Genomic DNA, 13,122 nt, shown 5'->3' with positions numbered 1-13,122 from the left:
TTATTGGTGGTGTCGTTGCTGCTGGGGGTGCCCTCTGTGAGCAAGCTGTTCAGTGCCCATAAAAGAGCCTGCATACCCCTGGAACCCACTGGGAGGCTGCCAGATTTTACTGGGTGCTCTCCACGCAGCAGCAGCCCCTGCAGCAGGCAAAATGCCCATGGCCCTTAATTGGCCAAGTAAGTGGCTCATTTAGCCTCCCAGTGGGTGGCTGAACTGCCAACTTTTCTGCTGCTGGCAAAATGGAGTGGCAATGGGAAGACTTTGTAAACTCCTCCCCGCTCCAAACGCCTACCCATGCCATTTTACAAGCCTTCCTGCCTCCCAGCCAGTTGTCAAAGGGCCTGAAAAATTCTGGCCATAGTTTGCATTAGTTTTGTAGTTTATCTGTTTCATAAGCATTAATATGTTGTATTAATCAAGTGCATAGCTGCAGATTTGTTATTGTGTCTTTGGTGTGGAAAAAAATTCTAGCAATCTAATTCTTAGAGTGCTGCAGACACTTAATATACTATGCATTAAGTTATCACATTTCATTGCATTTTTTTTACTTTTGATTTTTGTGTTTAAAAGGCTATATGCTTGAACCAGCTCCAGACAAGAGACCTGACATTTACCAAGTGTCAAATTTTGCTTTTAAATTGACTGGAAAGGAATGTCCACTGCCAAATATAAATGTAAGTGTATGTTCTGTTTTTCATAGTGTATTTATTATGTGATGGTTCATTAAAGATTTGGTTTGTCTTCTATGTTTAACTGATAAAATATAATCCCACTGGCTGAAAAAACTCTGCCCCCAGTAAATTGGGGGATTGTCAGTATATGATGCCCCAAACAGGCAGTACTGATGCTCCTATCCAGTGTTGTGGCTAAGGGACCCAGGGAAGACTACCCGTAAATATTTTTAGGGTGTATCAAAGGACCAAAGCTATTGACATTTAGGAACCTAGAAACAGGAGTAGGCCGTGCAACCCCTCAAGCCGTTCTGTCATTCAGTTATATCATGGCTGATCTGTATCTTAACTCATTTACCCACCTTGATTCCATATCCCTTCACAACCTTTCCTAAGAAAAATATATCACTCAATTTTGAAATTATGATTTTTAGGGTGGGGCATGGGGTAAGGGGATGTGAAGAGGAGAGTGTTCAAAATTTCTACTAACCTCTGCATATGAAGAAGAGCTTCCTGCAATCACCCAGAACATTTAACTTCAATTTTAAGGTTATGCCCTCTTGTTCCAGACAACCTGTCAGAGGGAATAGTTTCTATCTACCGTACCAAATTTTTAAATCATAAACACTGCAATTGGGACACCCCCGAATCAGCTTGTCTATGTAACTCGTTCTCCTAATTTATCCCTTTTTATCTCCAGTGTTGTTCTGGGGAATTTTTAAAAATTCTTTCAATAGTTCAATAATTACAGTAGTTCTAATGAGTCACAGAGCTGTAGCGTTAACTCTGTTTCTCTCTACACTGGTGCTGCCAGACCGGCTGAGTATTTCCAGCACTTTCTGTTCTCTCCTCCGATTTCCATATGTTTTCATTCAAGATTTAAACATCATTTACAGAATGCCACATTGGCCTTTCACTGCTCAGAAGTACTTCGACCTGTAATAAAATATTCCCATTATTAATAAGTTTTGTAATTTTCTTTTGTAGAATCTTCCTATCCCAACAGTTCTTCCTGAGCCCATGACCGCCAGTGAGGCAGCTGCCAAGAAGAGTCAAACAAAAGCTAGGTAATTATAGTGCACCAGTCAGGGCTGTCAACAACGTAAAAGATCTCCGATCTTCCAACGGTATTTATAATGGTTTAATCAGATCCACGTATAGCATAAAAGTTGTGGCAATGCTCTGATACATTAAATCATTTACTTGCACTGGAGAATGATGGTTATAATGTCCTGATTGTATATAACTTTTATCTGTTCTAACATTTTAAAAGTACTAAAGTTGTGCTGTAGTGCAGTCCTTTAGTGATTGAAAATTGCTGCGGAATACCCACTTTGCACAAATTGCTTACTTTTTAAATGTCAAGGGAATTGCTGTGGCTTGCTTCCCAAGTGGAAATTTGCATTACATTGGGAAAAAATTAGATGGTGAAAAACAAAGTTCAGCAAATTCAATTCAGTCATATGTTTTGAATATAAATATTTTTTAAAGTTGATTTTAAATGTGTAAAAATCTCCTGAATTACTGTTGGTTGCAAAGTAAAAACTAATGATTTAACAATTTATTTGGTAATGTGTATTTGTCATAGTTGTCTATTTTAGTAAGGGTGTTTTCCAACAAGTTTTATCATAGTTGTCTTCCGTCCTCGCCACAGATAATGGAAAAATCAAATTGGCAATAGTAGCCTGGATGATAGAATGCTTTTGAGATAGTTTCTTAGAGCAGCATGTTCTGGAACCAACCAGAGAGCAGGTTCTATTAGACTTGGAATTGTGTAATGTGACAGGATTAGTTAATGGCCTCAGAGTAAATGCATCTCTAGGTAGCAGCGACCACAATATGATTGCATTTTATATCCAGTTTGAAACAGAGAATAGTGGGTCTAAGACTAGCATTTTAAACTTAAGTAAGGGCAACTATGTGGGCGTGAAAGCTGCGCTACCTGAAGTGAACTGGGTTACTAGGCTAGGAGATAGATCAATAGAGAAGCAGTGGCAGACATTTAAGGGGATATTTCAGAATACTTAGAATAAGTATATTACTATAAAAAAAAAAAATTCTAAGGGGAGAACTCACCATCCATGGTTAACTAAAGAAGTTAAGGAAAGCATCAAACTTAAGGAAAAAGCTTATAATTGTGCAAAGATGAGTGGCAGTTCAGATGATTAGTCAGAATATAAAGGGCAGCAGAGAATGTCTAAAAGGTTAATCAGGAGAAAGAAATTAGAATGAGAGGAAGCTGGCTAGAAATGTAAAAACAGATAGCAAGAGTTTCTACAGGTATTTAAAAAAGAGTAAGTAAAGTGAGTGTTGGTCCTCTAGAGAGTGAGAATGGGCAGTTAATAGTAAATAATAAGGAAATGGCAGATGAAATGAACAAATATTTTGCTTCTCGGAGGGCGGTGTTCCAGAGCGGTGAGTAAACAGAGTAAGTTACCTCGGGTGGGAAAAAAAAAACTGAAAAAGTGACGTCACAGGAAAGCTGTGACCTGATTGGCTAGGAGGAAATCTGTACCGAATTTGAAAATAAAACTGATAATTGATTAAAACACTAACTAATTAATAAGGAGAGTAACTAAACCAGAGGGAGGAGATTACTGTATTCAGACAGCATTTAATATTTACTGTAGAAATCTAGCACTAGGGACCACATAGTGAAGTGTATCATAATTTAGTAAGGATTTAATAAGTATTTTATATCAATTAACTAATTAGTGATAGAAATGTCAGTTAAAGGGGTGAAGTGTTTCACCTGTGAGATGTGGGAAGTCCGTGACGCTTCCAGCGTTCCGGGTGACTACATCTGCAGGAAGTGTACCCAGTTGCAGCTCCTCACAGACCGCATGGATCGGTTGGAGCGGCAATTGGATGCACTTAGGTGCATGCAGGTGGTGAAAAGCGTCATAGACAGGCGTTTTAGAGAAGTGGTTACACCCAAGGTGCAGGCAGATAGATGGGTGACCACTAGAAGGGGCAGGCAGTCAGTGCAGGAATCCCCTGTGGCTATCTCCCTCTCTAACAAGTATACCGTTTTGGATACTGTTGGGGGGGATGGCCTATCAGGGGAAAACAGCAGCAGCCAGAGCAGTGGCACCACGGCTGGCACTGTTGTTCAGCAGGGAGGGACAAAGCGCAGAAGAGCAATAGTTATAGGGAACTCTATAGTCAGGGGCACAGATAGGCGCTTCTGTGGACGTGAAAGAGACTCCAGGAAGGTATGTTGCCTCCCTGGTGCCAGGGTCAAGGATGTCTCTGAACGGACAGAGGGCATTCTGAAGAGGGAGGGTGAACAGCCAGAGGTTGTGGTACACATCGGTACCAATGACATAGGCAGGAAGAGTGATAAGGTCCTCCAGGGGGAGTTTAGGGAGTTAGGTAGTAAGTTTAAAAAACAGAAATAAAAACAAGAAATGCTGAAACCACTCAGCAGGTCTGGCAGCATCTGTGAAAAGAGAATCAGAGTTAACGTTTCGGGTCAGTGACCCTTCTTCGGAACCGAAGAAGGGTCACTGACCCGAAACGTTAACTCTGCTTCTGTTTTCACAGATGCTGCCAGACCTGCTGAGTGGTTCCAGCATTTCTTGTTTTTATTTCAGATTTCCAGCATCCGCAGTATTTTGCTTTTAAGTTTTTAAAAAAAAAAAAAAACAGGACCTCTAGGGTTATAATCTCTGGATTACTCCCTGTGCCATGTGCCAGTGCGGCTAGAAATAGGAAGATAGTGCAGCTAAACACGTGGCTGAGCAGCTGGTGCAGAAGGGAGGGTTTCAGATATCTGGACCATTGGGCTCTCTTCAGGGACAGATGGGACCTGTACAAGAAGGATGGGTTGCATCTAAACTGGAAGGGCACTAATATCCTGGCTGCAAGGTTTGCTAGCGTCACTCGGGAGGGTTTAAACTAGTGTGGCAGGGGGGTGGGAACCAGAGCAGTAGGACAGCTAGTGAAGTAAATGAGGAGGACATAGTAAATAAGGCCAGTAGAACTAAGAGGAAGAGCAGGCAGGGAGATGTTGCTGAGCACAGCGGGACTGGTGGTCTGAAGTGCATTTGTTTCAATGCGAGAAGTATAACAGGTAAGGCAGATGAACTTAGAGCTTGGATTAGTACTTGGAAATGTGATGTTGCTATTACAGAGACTTGGTTGAGGGAAGTGCAGGATTGGCAGCTAAATGTTCCAGGCTTTAGAAGCTTCAGGCGGGATAGAGGGGGATATAAAAGGGGTGGGGGAGTTGCATTACTGGCTAAGGAGAATAACACAGCTGTACTGCGGGAGGACACCTCGGAGAGGTCATGCAGCGAGGCAATATGGGTGGAGCTCAGGAATAGGAAGGGTGCAGTCACGATGTTGGGGGTTTATTACAGGCCTCCCAACAGCCAGCGGGAGGTAGAGGAGCAGATATGTAGACAGATTTTGGAAAGATGTAAAGGTAACAGGATTGTAGTGGTGGGTGATTTTAACTTCCCCAATATTGACTGGGACTCACTTAGTGCTAGGGGCTTGGATGGGGCAGAATTTGTGAGGAGCATCCAGGAGGGCTTCTTGAAACAGTATGTAGATAGTCAAACTAGGGATGGGGCCATTCTGGACCTGGTATTGGGGAATGAGCCCGGCCAGGTGGTCGAAGTTTCAGTGGGGGAGCATTTCGGGAGCAGTGACCATAATTCCATAAGTTTTAAGGTACTTGTGGAAAAGGATAAGAGTAGTCCTCGGGTGAAGGTGCTAAATTGGGGGAAGGCTAATTATAACAATATTAGGCAGGAACTGAAGAATTTAGATTGGGGTCGGCTGTTTGAGGGTAAATCAACATCTGACATGTGGGAGTCTTTCAAACGTCAGTTGATTAGAATCCAGGACCAGCATGTTCCTGTGAGGAAGAAAGACAAGTTTGGCAAGTTTCGGGAAGCTTGGATAACACTGGATATTGTGAGCCTAGTCAAAAAGAAAAAGGAAACATTTGTAAGGGCTGGAAGGCTAGGAACAGATGAAGCATTTGAGGAATATAAAGACAGTAGGAAGGAACTTAAGCAAGGAGTTAGGAGGGCTAAAAGGGGTCATGAAAAGTCATTGGCAAACAGGATTAAGGAAAATCCCAAGGCTTTTTATACATATATAAAGAGCAAGAGGGTAACCAGGGAAAGGAGTTGGCCCACTCAAGGACAGAGATGGGAATCTATGCGTGGAGCCAGAGGAAATGGATGAGGTGCTAAATGAGTACTTTGCATCAGTATTCACCAAGGAGAAGGACTTGGTGGATGATGAGCCGAGGGAAGGGAGTGCAGATAGTCTCAGTCATCTCATTATCAAAAAGGAGGAGGTGTTGGGCGTCTTGCAAAGCATTAAGGTAGATAAGTCCCCAGGGCCTGATGGGATCTACCCTAGAATACTGAGGGAGGCAAGGGAAGAAATTGCTGGGGCCTTGACAGAAATCTTTGCATCCTCATTGGCTACAGGTGAGGTCCCAGAGGACTGGAGAATAGCCAATGTTGTTCCTTTGTTTAAGAAGGGTGGTAAGGATAATCCAGGAAATTATAGGCCGGTGAGCCTTACGTCAGTGGTCGGGAAACTATTAGAGAGGATTCTTCGGGACAGGATTTACTCCCATTTGGAAACAAACAAACTTATTAGCGAGAGACAGCATGGTTTTGTGAAGGGGAGGTCGTGTCTTACTAATTTGATTGAGTTTTTTGAGGAAGTGACGAAGATGATTGATGAGGGAAGGGCGGTGGATGTTGTCTATATGGACTTCAGTAAAGCCTTTGACAAGGTCCCGCATGGCAGACTGATGCAAAAGGTGAAGTCACACGGGATCAGAGGTGAGCTGGCAAGATGGATACAGAGCTGGCTCAGTCACATAAGACAGAGGGTAACAGTGGATGGGTGTTTTTCTGAATGGAGGGATGTGACTAGTGGTGTTCCGCAGGGATCAGTGCTGGGACCTTTGCTCTTTGTAGTATATATAAATGATTTGGAGGAAAATGTAGCTGGTCTGATTAGTAAGTTTGCGGACGACACAAAGGTTGGTGGAGTTGCGGATAATGATGATTGTCAGAGGATACAGCAGGATATAGATCGGTTGGAGACTTGGGCGGAGAAATGGCAGATGGAGTTTAATCCGGACAAATGTGAGGTAATGCATTTTGGAAGGTCTAATGCAGGTGGGAAGTATACAGTAAATGGCAGAACCCTTGGGAGTATTGACAGGCTGAGAGATCTGGGCGTACAGGTCCACAGGTCACTGAAAGTGGCAACGCAGGTGGATAAGGTAGTCAAGAAGGCAGACGGCATGCTTGCCTTCATCGGTCGGGGCATAGAGTATAAAAATTGGCAAGTCATGTTGCAGCTGTACAGAACCTTAGTTAGGCCACACTTAGAATATTGCGTGCAATTCTGGTCGCCACACTACCAGAAGGACGTGGAGGCTTTGGAGAGGGTACAGAAGAGGTTTACCAGGATGTTGCCTGGTCTGGAGGGCATTAGCTATGAGGAGAGGTTGGATAGACTCGGATTGTTTTCACTGGAACGATGGAGGTGGAGGGGCGACATGATAGAGGTTTACAAAGTTATGAGCGGCATGGACAGAGTGGATAGTCAGAAGCTTTTTCCCAGGGTGGAAGAGTCAGTTACTAGGGGACGTAGGTTTAAGGTGCGAGGGGCAAAGTTTAGAGGGGATGTGCGAGGCAAGTTCTTTACACAAAGGGTGGTGAGTGCCTGGAACTTGCTGCCAGGGGAGGTGGTGGAAGCAGATACGATAGCAACGTTTAAGAGACATCTTGACAAATACATGAATAGGAAGGGAATAGAGGGATATAGGCCCCGGAAGTTCAGAAGGTGTTAGTTTCGGCAGGCATCAAGATCGGCTCAGGCTTGGAGGGCCGAATGACCTGTTCCTGTGCTGTACTGTTCTTTGTTCTTTGTTCTATCTTCAGTATAGACGAGACAAAACACATTCAAGTAATAGCTGTAAATCAGGAAATGGAAGGAAGAGAGGAACTTGATGAAATTACAATCATCAGGGAAATGGTGGAGCTGCAGGCTGACAAGTCCCTGGCTCCTGATTGACTTTATCCTAGGGTCTTAAAAGACTTGTTAACACCTCTATTCAAGAAGTTGGGGGGAGGGGGAGAAAACAGGTAACTATAGGCCAGTTAGCTTGACATCTGTCGTTGGGAAGATATTAGAATCGATCATTAAGGAGGCAATAGCTGGGCACTTAGAAAAACTCAAGGTAATTGGGAATAGTCAGCATGGTTTTGTGAAAGGGAAATCATGTCTAACCAATTTATTGGAGTTCTTTGAAGGAGTGACATGCGCTGTGGTTAAAGAGGAGCCCGTTGATGTACTGTACTTGGATTTCCAGAAGGCATTTGACAAGGTGCCACATAAAAGGTTATTGCGCAAAGTAGGAGCTCATGGTGTAGGTGGTAACATATTAGCATGGATAGAAGATTGGCAGAAAAGAGAGTGTGCATAAATGGATCCTTTTCTATGTGGCAGGATGTGATGTGTGGAGTCCCGCAGGGGTCTGTGCTATGGCCTCATCTTTTTACAATTTATCTTAATGACTTCGATGAGGGGAACGATGGCTTGGCAGCTAAATTTGCAGATGGTAGGAAAGTGCGTTGTGAAGAGGACATAAGGAGGTTGCAGACTGATATAGATAGGCTGAGTGAGTGGGCAAAAATCTGGCAGATGGAGTACAATGTGGGAAAATGTGAAGTTGTTCACTTTGGCAGGAAGAATTAAAAAACAGAGTATTACTTGAACGGAGAACAACTGCAGAATCCCCAGGTGCAGAGGGATCTAGGTGTTCTAGTGCATGAGCCACAAAGGTTAGTATGCAGGTACAGCAAGTCATAAGGAAGGCTAATGGAATGCTGTCCTTTATTACGAGAGGAATTGAAAATAAAAGTAAGGATCTTATGCTTCACTTATACAGGGCATTGGTGAGACCACATCTCGAATACAGTGTGAAGTTTTGGTCTCCTTATTTAAGGAAGGATGTAAATGCATTGGAGATGGTTTAGAGAAGGTTTACTAGATTGATACCTTGGAAGAGCGGGTTGTCTTAGGAGGAAAGGTTGGACAGACTGGAGTATAGAAGAAAACTGTGTGGTCACCTGCAGTGATGCTGGAGTATAGAAGAGTGAGGAGAGACTTGATTGCAGTTTGCAAGATCCTGAACGGTCTTGACAAGGTGTATGTTGAAAGGATGTTTCCTCTTGTGGGTGAGTACAGAACTAGGGGGCACTGTTTTAAAATTAGGGGTCACTCTTTTAGGACAGAGATGAGGAGAAATTTTTTCTCTGAGGGTTGTGCGACTTTGGAACGCTGCCTCAGAAGGTGGTGGAGGCAGGGTCATTGAATATTTTTATGGTGGAGGTAGATAGATTCTTGTTAGGGAAGGGAATCAGGGGGAGATGGGAGTGTGGAATTCGAGACACAAACAGATCAGCCATGATCTTATTGAATGGCAGAGCAGGCTCGTGTGGCCGAATGGCCGCCTTCTCCTCATTCGTGTTCATATGTAGATTAGGGGATGGTATATAGGAGAAGTGATGTTTGTTGGCTGCTTGAGTTAGTCTTGGCAGCCACAGTCTCAACATTATTTCTAGTCAGTAACTATTGCTACCTTTTTGCAAGGAGTTTGATTTTGGAAGGAAGCCAGCTTTTGTGTTTGGATATCCCTCCTCTCGCTCTCTACCTGAGAGTGACAGATCCTTAGGTGGGCTTTGCATCTGGGGCTGGCCAGTATACTTTATTTATCTTCGTGTATTAGCCACTAGATGGAACACCAACGAAACTCCTCAGACTAGGAGCTAGTTGCTCTCCCACCTAGTCCTTGCCCTTTTACAAATAGTGGACTGTGTTTGGTGTGGATGGAGGTACTGCCCCAAACATTAGCCCCTCCCTCTCATCAATTGCATGCCACCCCCACCGCCACCCCCCACCTCACTCCCACCACCAATAGAAATTCCCACGGAGGCCAGGACCTGGATTCCACCTGGTGCAATCATAGCCGACTTGCACCAGGAGGGTGCTGAAATGTCTGCAGATTTTTGGCATCACAATTAAGCATTTAAAGTGTGCAGAAACCTTTTGCTGCTGTGGCCCACTTTTTATGTGCAGCATACATTGAGAACTTTAAAAAAAAACTTGTTTCATGTTTTCTTTAAGTTATTTACATTTGAAGTGTGCATTAGCACTGCTCACTGTTTAGAGAACTGATCTGTAAATCAGTGAACATAACTTGTTTCCCACAGAATTTGCCAGTCCTCAATTATTTTGATTTTTGTGAAACTGAACTATTTTGATACTTTCATTGATAATATACAGTACTCAATTTAAAAAAAGTAAGTTACATTGTTGAAGAACTAGTGAGATGGGACCAGGACAGTATTTCATGTATCTATAGAAAAATAAAATTTGGAAAGCAGGTCACCTGCCTGAACAAAAATAAGTACTGTATTTCATACAATAAGCTCCCATTACACAATATGTGAAACCTGTTTTGATAGGTCAATTGGTCAGACTTGAAATGTAACTACCTTGACTCTTGAAATTATTCTGCTTGTGTATATCCATCACTCTATGAATACAACTTTGGTACTTTTTAGTTGACAATTTTTAAGAGAAATCCAGAAAAACTAAGTTGATAGGAAAGAAAGAAATCAGTGGAGAGTGATTGACAACTAAATCAGAGGAAAGACTGTTTAGGAGTGTTAGAAATTGACAAAGGAGAATAAATAATGAAGAAATGGAGGTCAAAGATACAGTCACTGTTGAGAGATCAGGGAGAGCCTTCCACGACTCCACCCGCTCCCCCACCAACCAACCCCAAGGCCTGTAAATCCAGCTCTTCCTTTTCCTCAAAATTTAATTCTGCACTAAAGTTTCCCTCACCTCCATTCTCTAACTCTACTCTACATTCCCAGTTACTACCTCTCCTGGTCACTAAGCTCTGTCCAATTTCCACTGCTTGAGCCCTCCGTTCCCCTACCCTTCTCCATCCTGCTCTGTATTCCTCTTTTGGCCACCAAAATTGCAGTCCTCCCATGGCCCTAGTCCACTTATCCCCTACCTCCTTACTCAGATTGACCTGAAAACTGCATGGTCACCTGCAGTGATGCTGCATATGAGGAGCTGAGACTACCTAGTAATATGAAAATGTATATAGGTCAAGTATTCTATTGAAAAACCCTATGTAAAGATTTCTATGGAAATTTTTGTTAATGCCCACGGTCATGCTTTTTGAAATATCAACTGTAATGATGTTTTGCTTGTAATGCCAGTAGGGAGCACTCTGTTTCTAATAGTGATAGATTACTGGCTTGTAATCCTCTTAATCTGCCAAACACCACTGAAAGGCTTTGAATCTTCCATGCACTTACCGATTTCTCGCCACTGATGACACTGTGATGCACAAAACTCAGCTCTGCAGTTTCTTGTGTTGGTTACTTGTGGTTTGGCGCTGTAACTTGGTTATTTCTGCTTCTCACTGTCTTTCTGGCTTGTTTCTTGTGCCTTTGTCCTGCCCTATAGCCTGCCCACCCTTATGCCTTTTTTTTGCCTTCCTGCCTGCCCTGTTGCTATGGGTGCCATCTCTGGCTGAAGTCATTCCTGGAGGTTTGATTGTATGACCTGATCGCATGATGTCTGATCATGAGACACCTGCAGATGTTACATTTATCTTTTAAAGGTTGGGTCCCCTGTTGTTGAATATATTCGTTCGTGGTTTTGTGTGAGCTTCCGAGAATCAAATCGCCCACAAGCAGGCAAAGAGAAACAGAGGGTGGGTAAGAGACAAAACCAAAGAGGGGGAGGAATTTGTAAGGAAGAAAGCCGAGGTAGGAGGAACTTCTGAATCCACCAGTAACCCATAGTAACTCGGTGAAATTGTGCCGATAATTCACGTAATACTGGTAATACTCAAATTCTCCTCATAACCAATAGTAATGTTATAACTTATTGATAGTTTGTGTAACTGGTAGTATTAGGTGTAATGCCCCAATATCCTACCTATACATTAGTAGTACTACTACTATAACCCACTGTTATTCACCCTGAAACGACAACCCGCATTGCACAAGGTGCAGTCAAACTGTCTAGTTGATCGCACTTTTAATAGATCCACTTTCTCTCCCTATTGGTTTGGACTCTGATTCTCTGTGAAAATTTCATCTCTGATCTGGGAGTCTCATTTGGAACTAATCTTTACTTCGACTTCACATGTCAAAAATATGCGGCACAGACCAACCTGAATCAAACTGAAGTTATGCGAAAGCCATGTAAGATTTGGTAAGATAGGGGTGGTTTATTTTTATTTTTTTTATTCATTCATGGGATGTGGGTGTCACTGGCCAGGCCAGCATTTATTGTCCATCCCTAATTGCCCTTGAGAAGGTGGTGGTGAGCTGCCTTCTTGAATTGCTGCAGTCCATTTGGGGTAGGTATTCCCACAGTGCTGTTAGGAAGGGAGTTCCAGGATTTTGACCCAGCGACAGTGAAGGAACGGCGATATAGTTCCAAGTCAGGATGGTGTGTGACTTGGAGGGGAACTTGCAGGTGGTGGTGTTACCATGTATTTGCTGCCCTTGCCCTTCTAGTTGGTAGAGGTCGCGGGTTTGGAAGGTGCTGTCTAAGGAGCCTTGGTGCATTTCTGCGGTGCATCTTGTAGCTGGTACGCACTGCTGCCACTGTGTGTCGGTGGTGGAGGGAGTGAAAGTTTGTAGATGGGGTGACAATCAAGCGGGCTGCTTTGTCCTGGATGGTGTCGAGCTTCTTGAGTGTTGTTGGAGCTGCACCTATCCAGGCAAGTGGAGAGTATTTCATCACACTCCTGACTTGTGTCTTGTAGATGGTGGACAGGCTTTGGGGAGTCAGGAGGTGAGTTATTCGCCACAGGATTCAGAGCCTCTGGCCTGCTCTTGTAGCCACGATATTTATATGGCTACTCCAGTTCAGTTTCTGGTGAATGGTAGCTGCTGTTGAATGTCAAGGGGAGATGGTTAGATTCTCTCTTGTTGGAGATGGTCATTGCCCGGCACTTGTGTGGCGCGAATGTTACTTGCCACTTATCAGCCCAAGCCTGGATATTGTCCAGGTCTTGCTGCATTTCTACACGGACTGCTTCAGTATCTGAGGAGTCACGAATGGTGCTGAACATTGTGCAATCATCAGCGAACATCCCCACTTCTGACCTTATAATTGAAGGAAGGTCATTGATGAAGCAGCTGAAGATGGTTGGGCCCAGGACACTACCCTGAGGAACTCCTGCAGTGATGTCCTGGAGCTCAGATGATTGACCGCCAACAACCACAACCATCTTCCTTTGAGCTAGATATGATTCCAGCCAGCGGAGTGTTTTCCCCCTGATTCCCATTGACCTCAGTTTTGCTAGGGCTCCTTGATGCCATACTCGGTCAAATGCTGCCTTGATGTCAAGGGCAGT

At 43.6% G+C, this 13,122-nt stretch overlaps 1 protein-coding gene across 6 annotated transcripts in view; it reads left to right on the top strand.

Moving 5' to 3' along the window:
• Positions 1-13,122, top strand: part of bmp2k (BMP2 inducible kinase) — a 181,983-nt gene that overhangs the window by 126,362 nt on the left and 42,499 nt on the right. For all 6 annotated transcript variants that reach the window (XM_068038981.1, XM_068038971.1, XM_068038968.1 and 3 more), the window contains 2 exons: positions 571-674; positions 1,659-1,738. In XM_068038981.1, coding sequence (XP_067895082.1) covers positions 571-674; positions 1,659-1,738 — 184 coding nt within the window. The remainder of the gene's footprint in view (positions 1-570; positions 675-1,658; positions 1,739-13,122) is intronic.

The sequence above is a fragment of the Heterodontus francisci genome, chromosome 1 (assembly GCF_036365525.1).
Source record: "Heterodontus francisci isolate sHetFra1 chromosome 1, sHetFra1.hap1, whole genome shotgun sequence".
NCBI classification, from domain to species: Eukaryota; Metazoa; Chordata; class Chondrichthyes; order Heterodontiformes; family Heterodontidae; genus Heterodontus; species Heterodontus francisci.
This window is presented reverse-complemented; position numbering and strand designations above follow the sequence as displayed.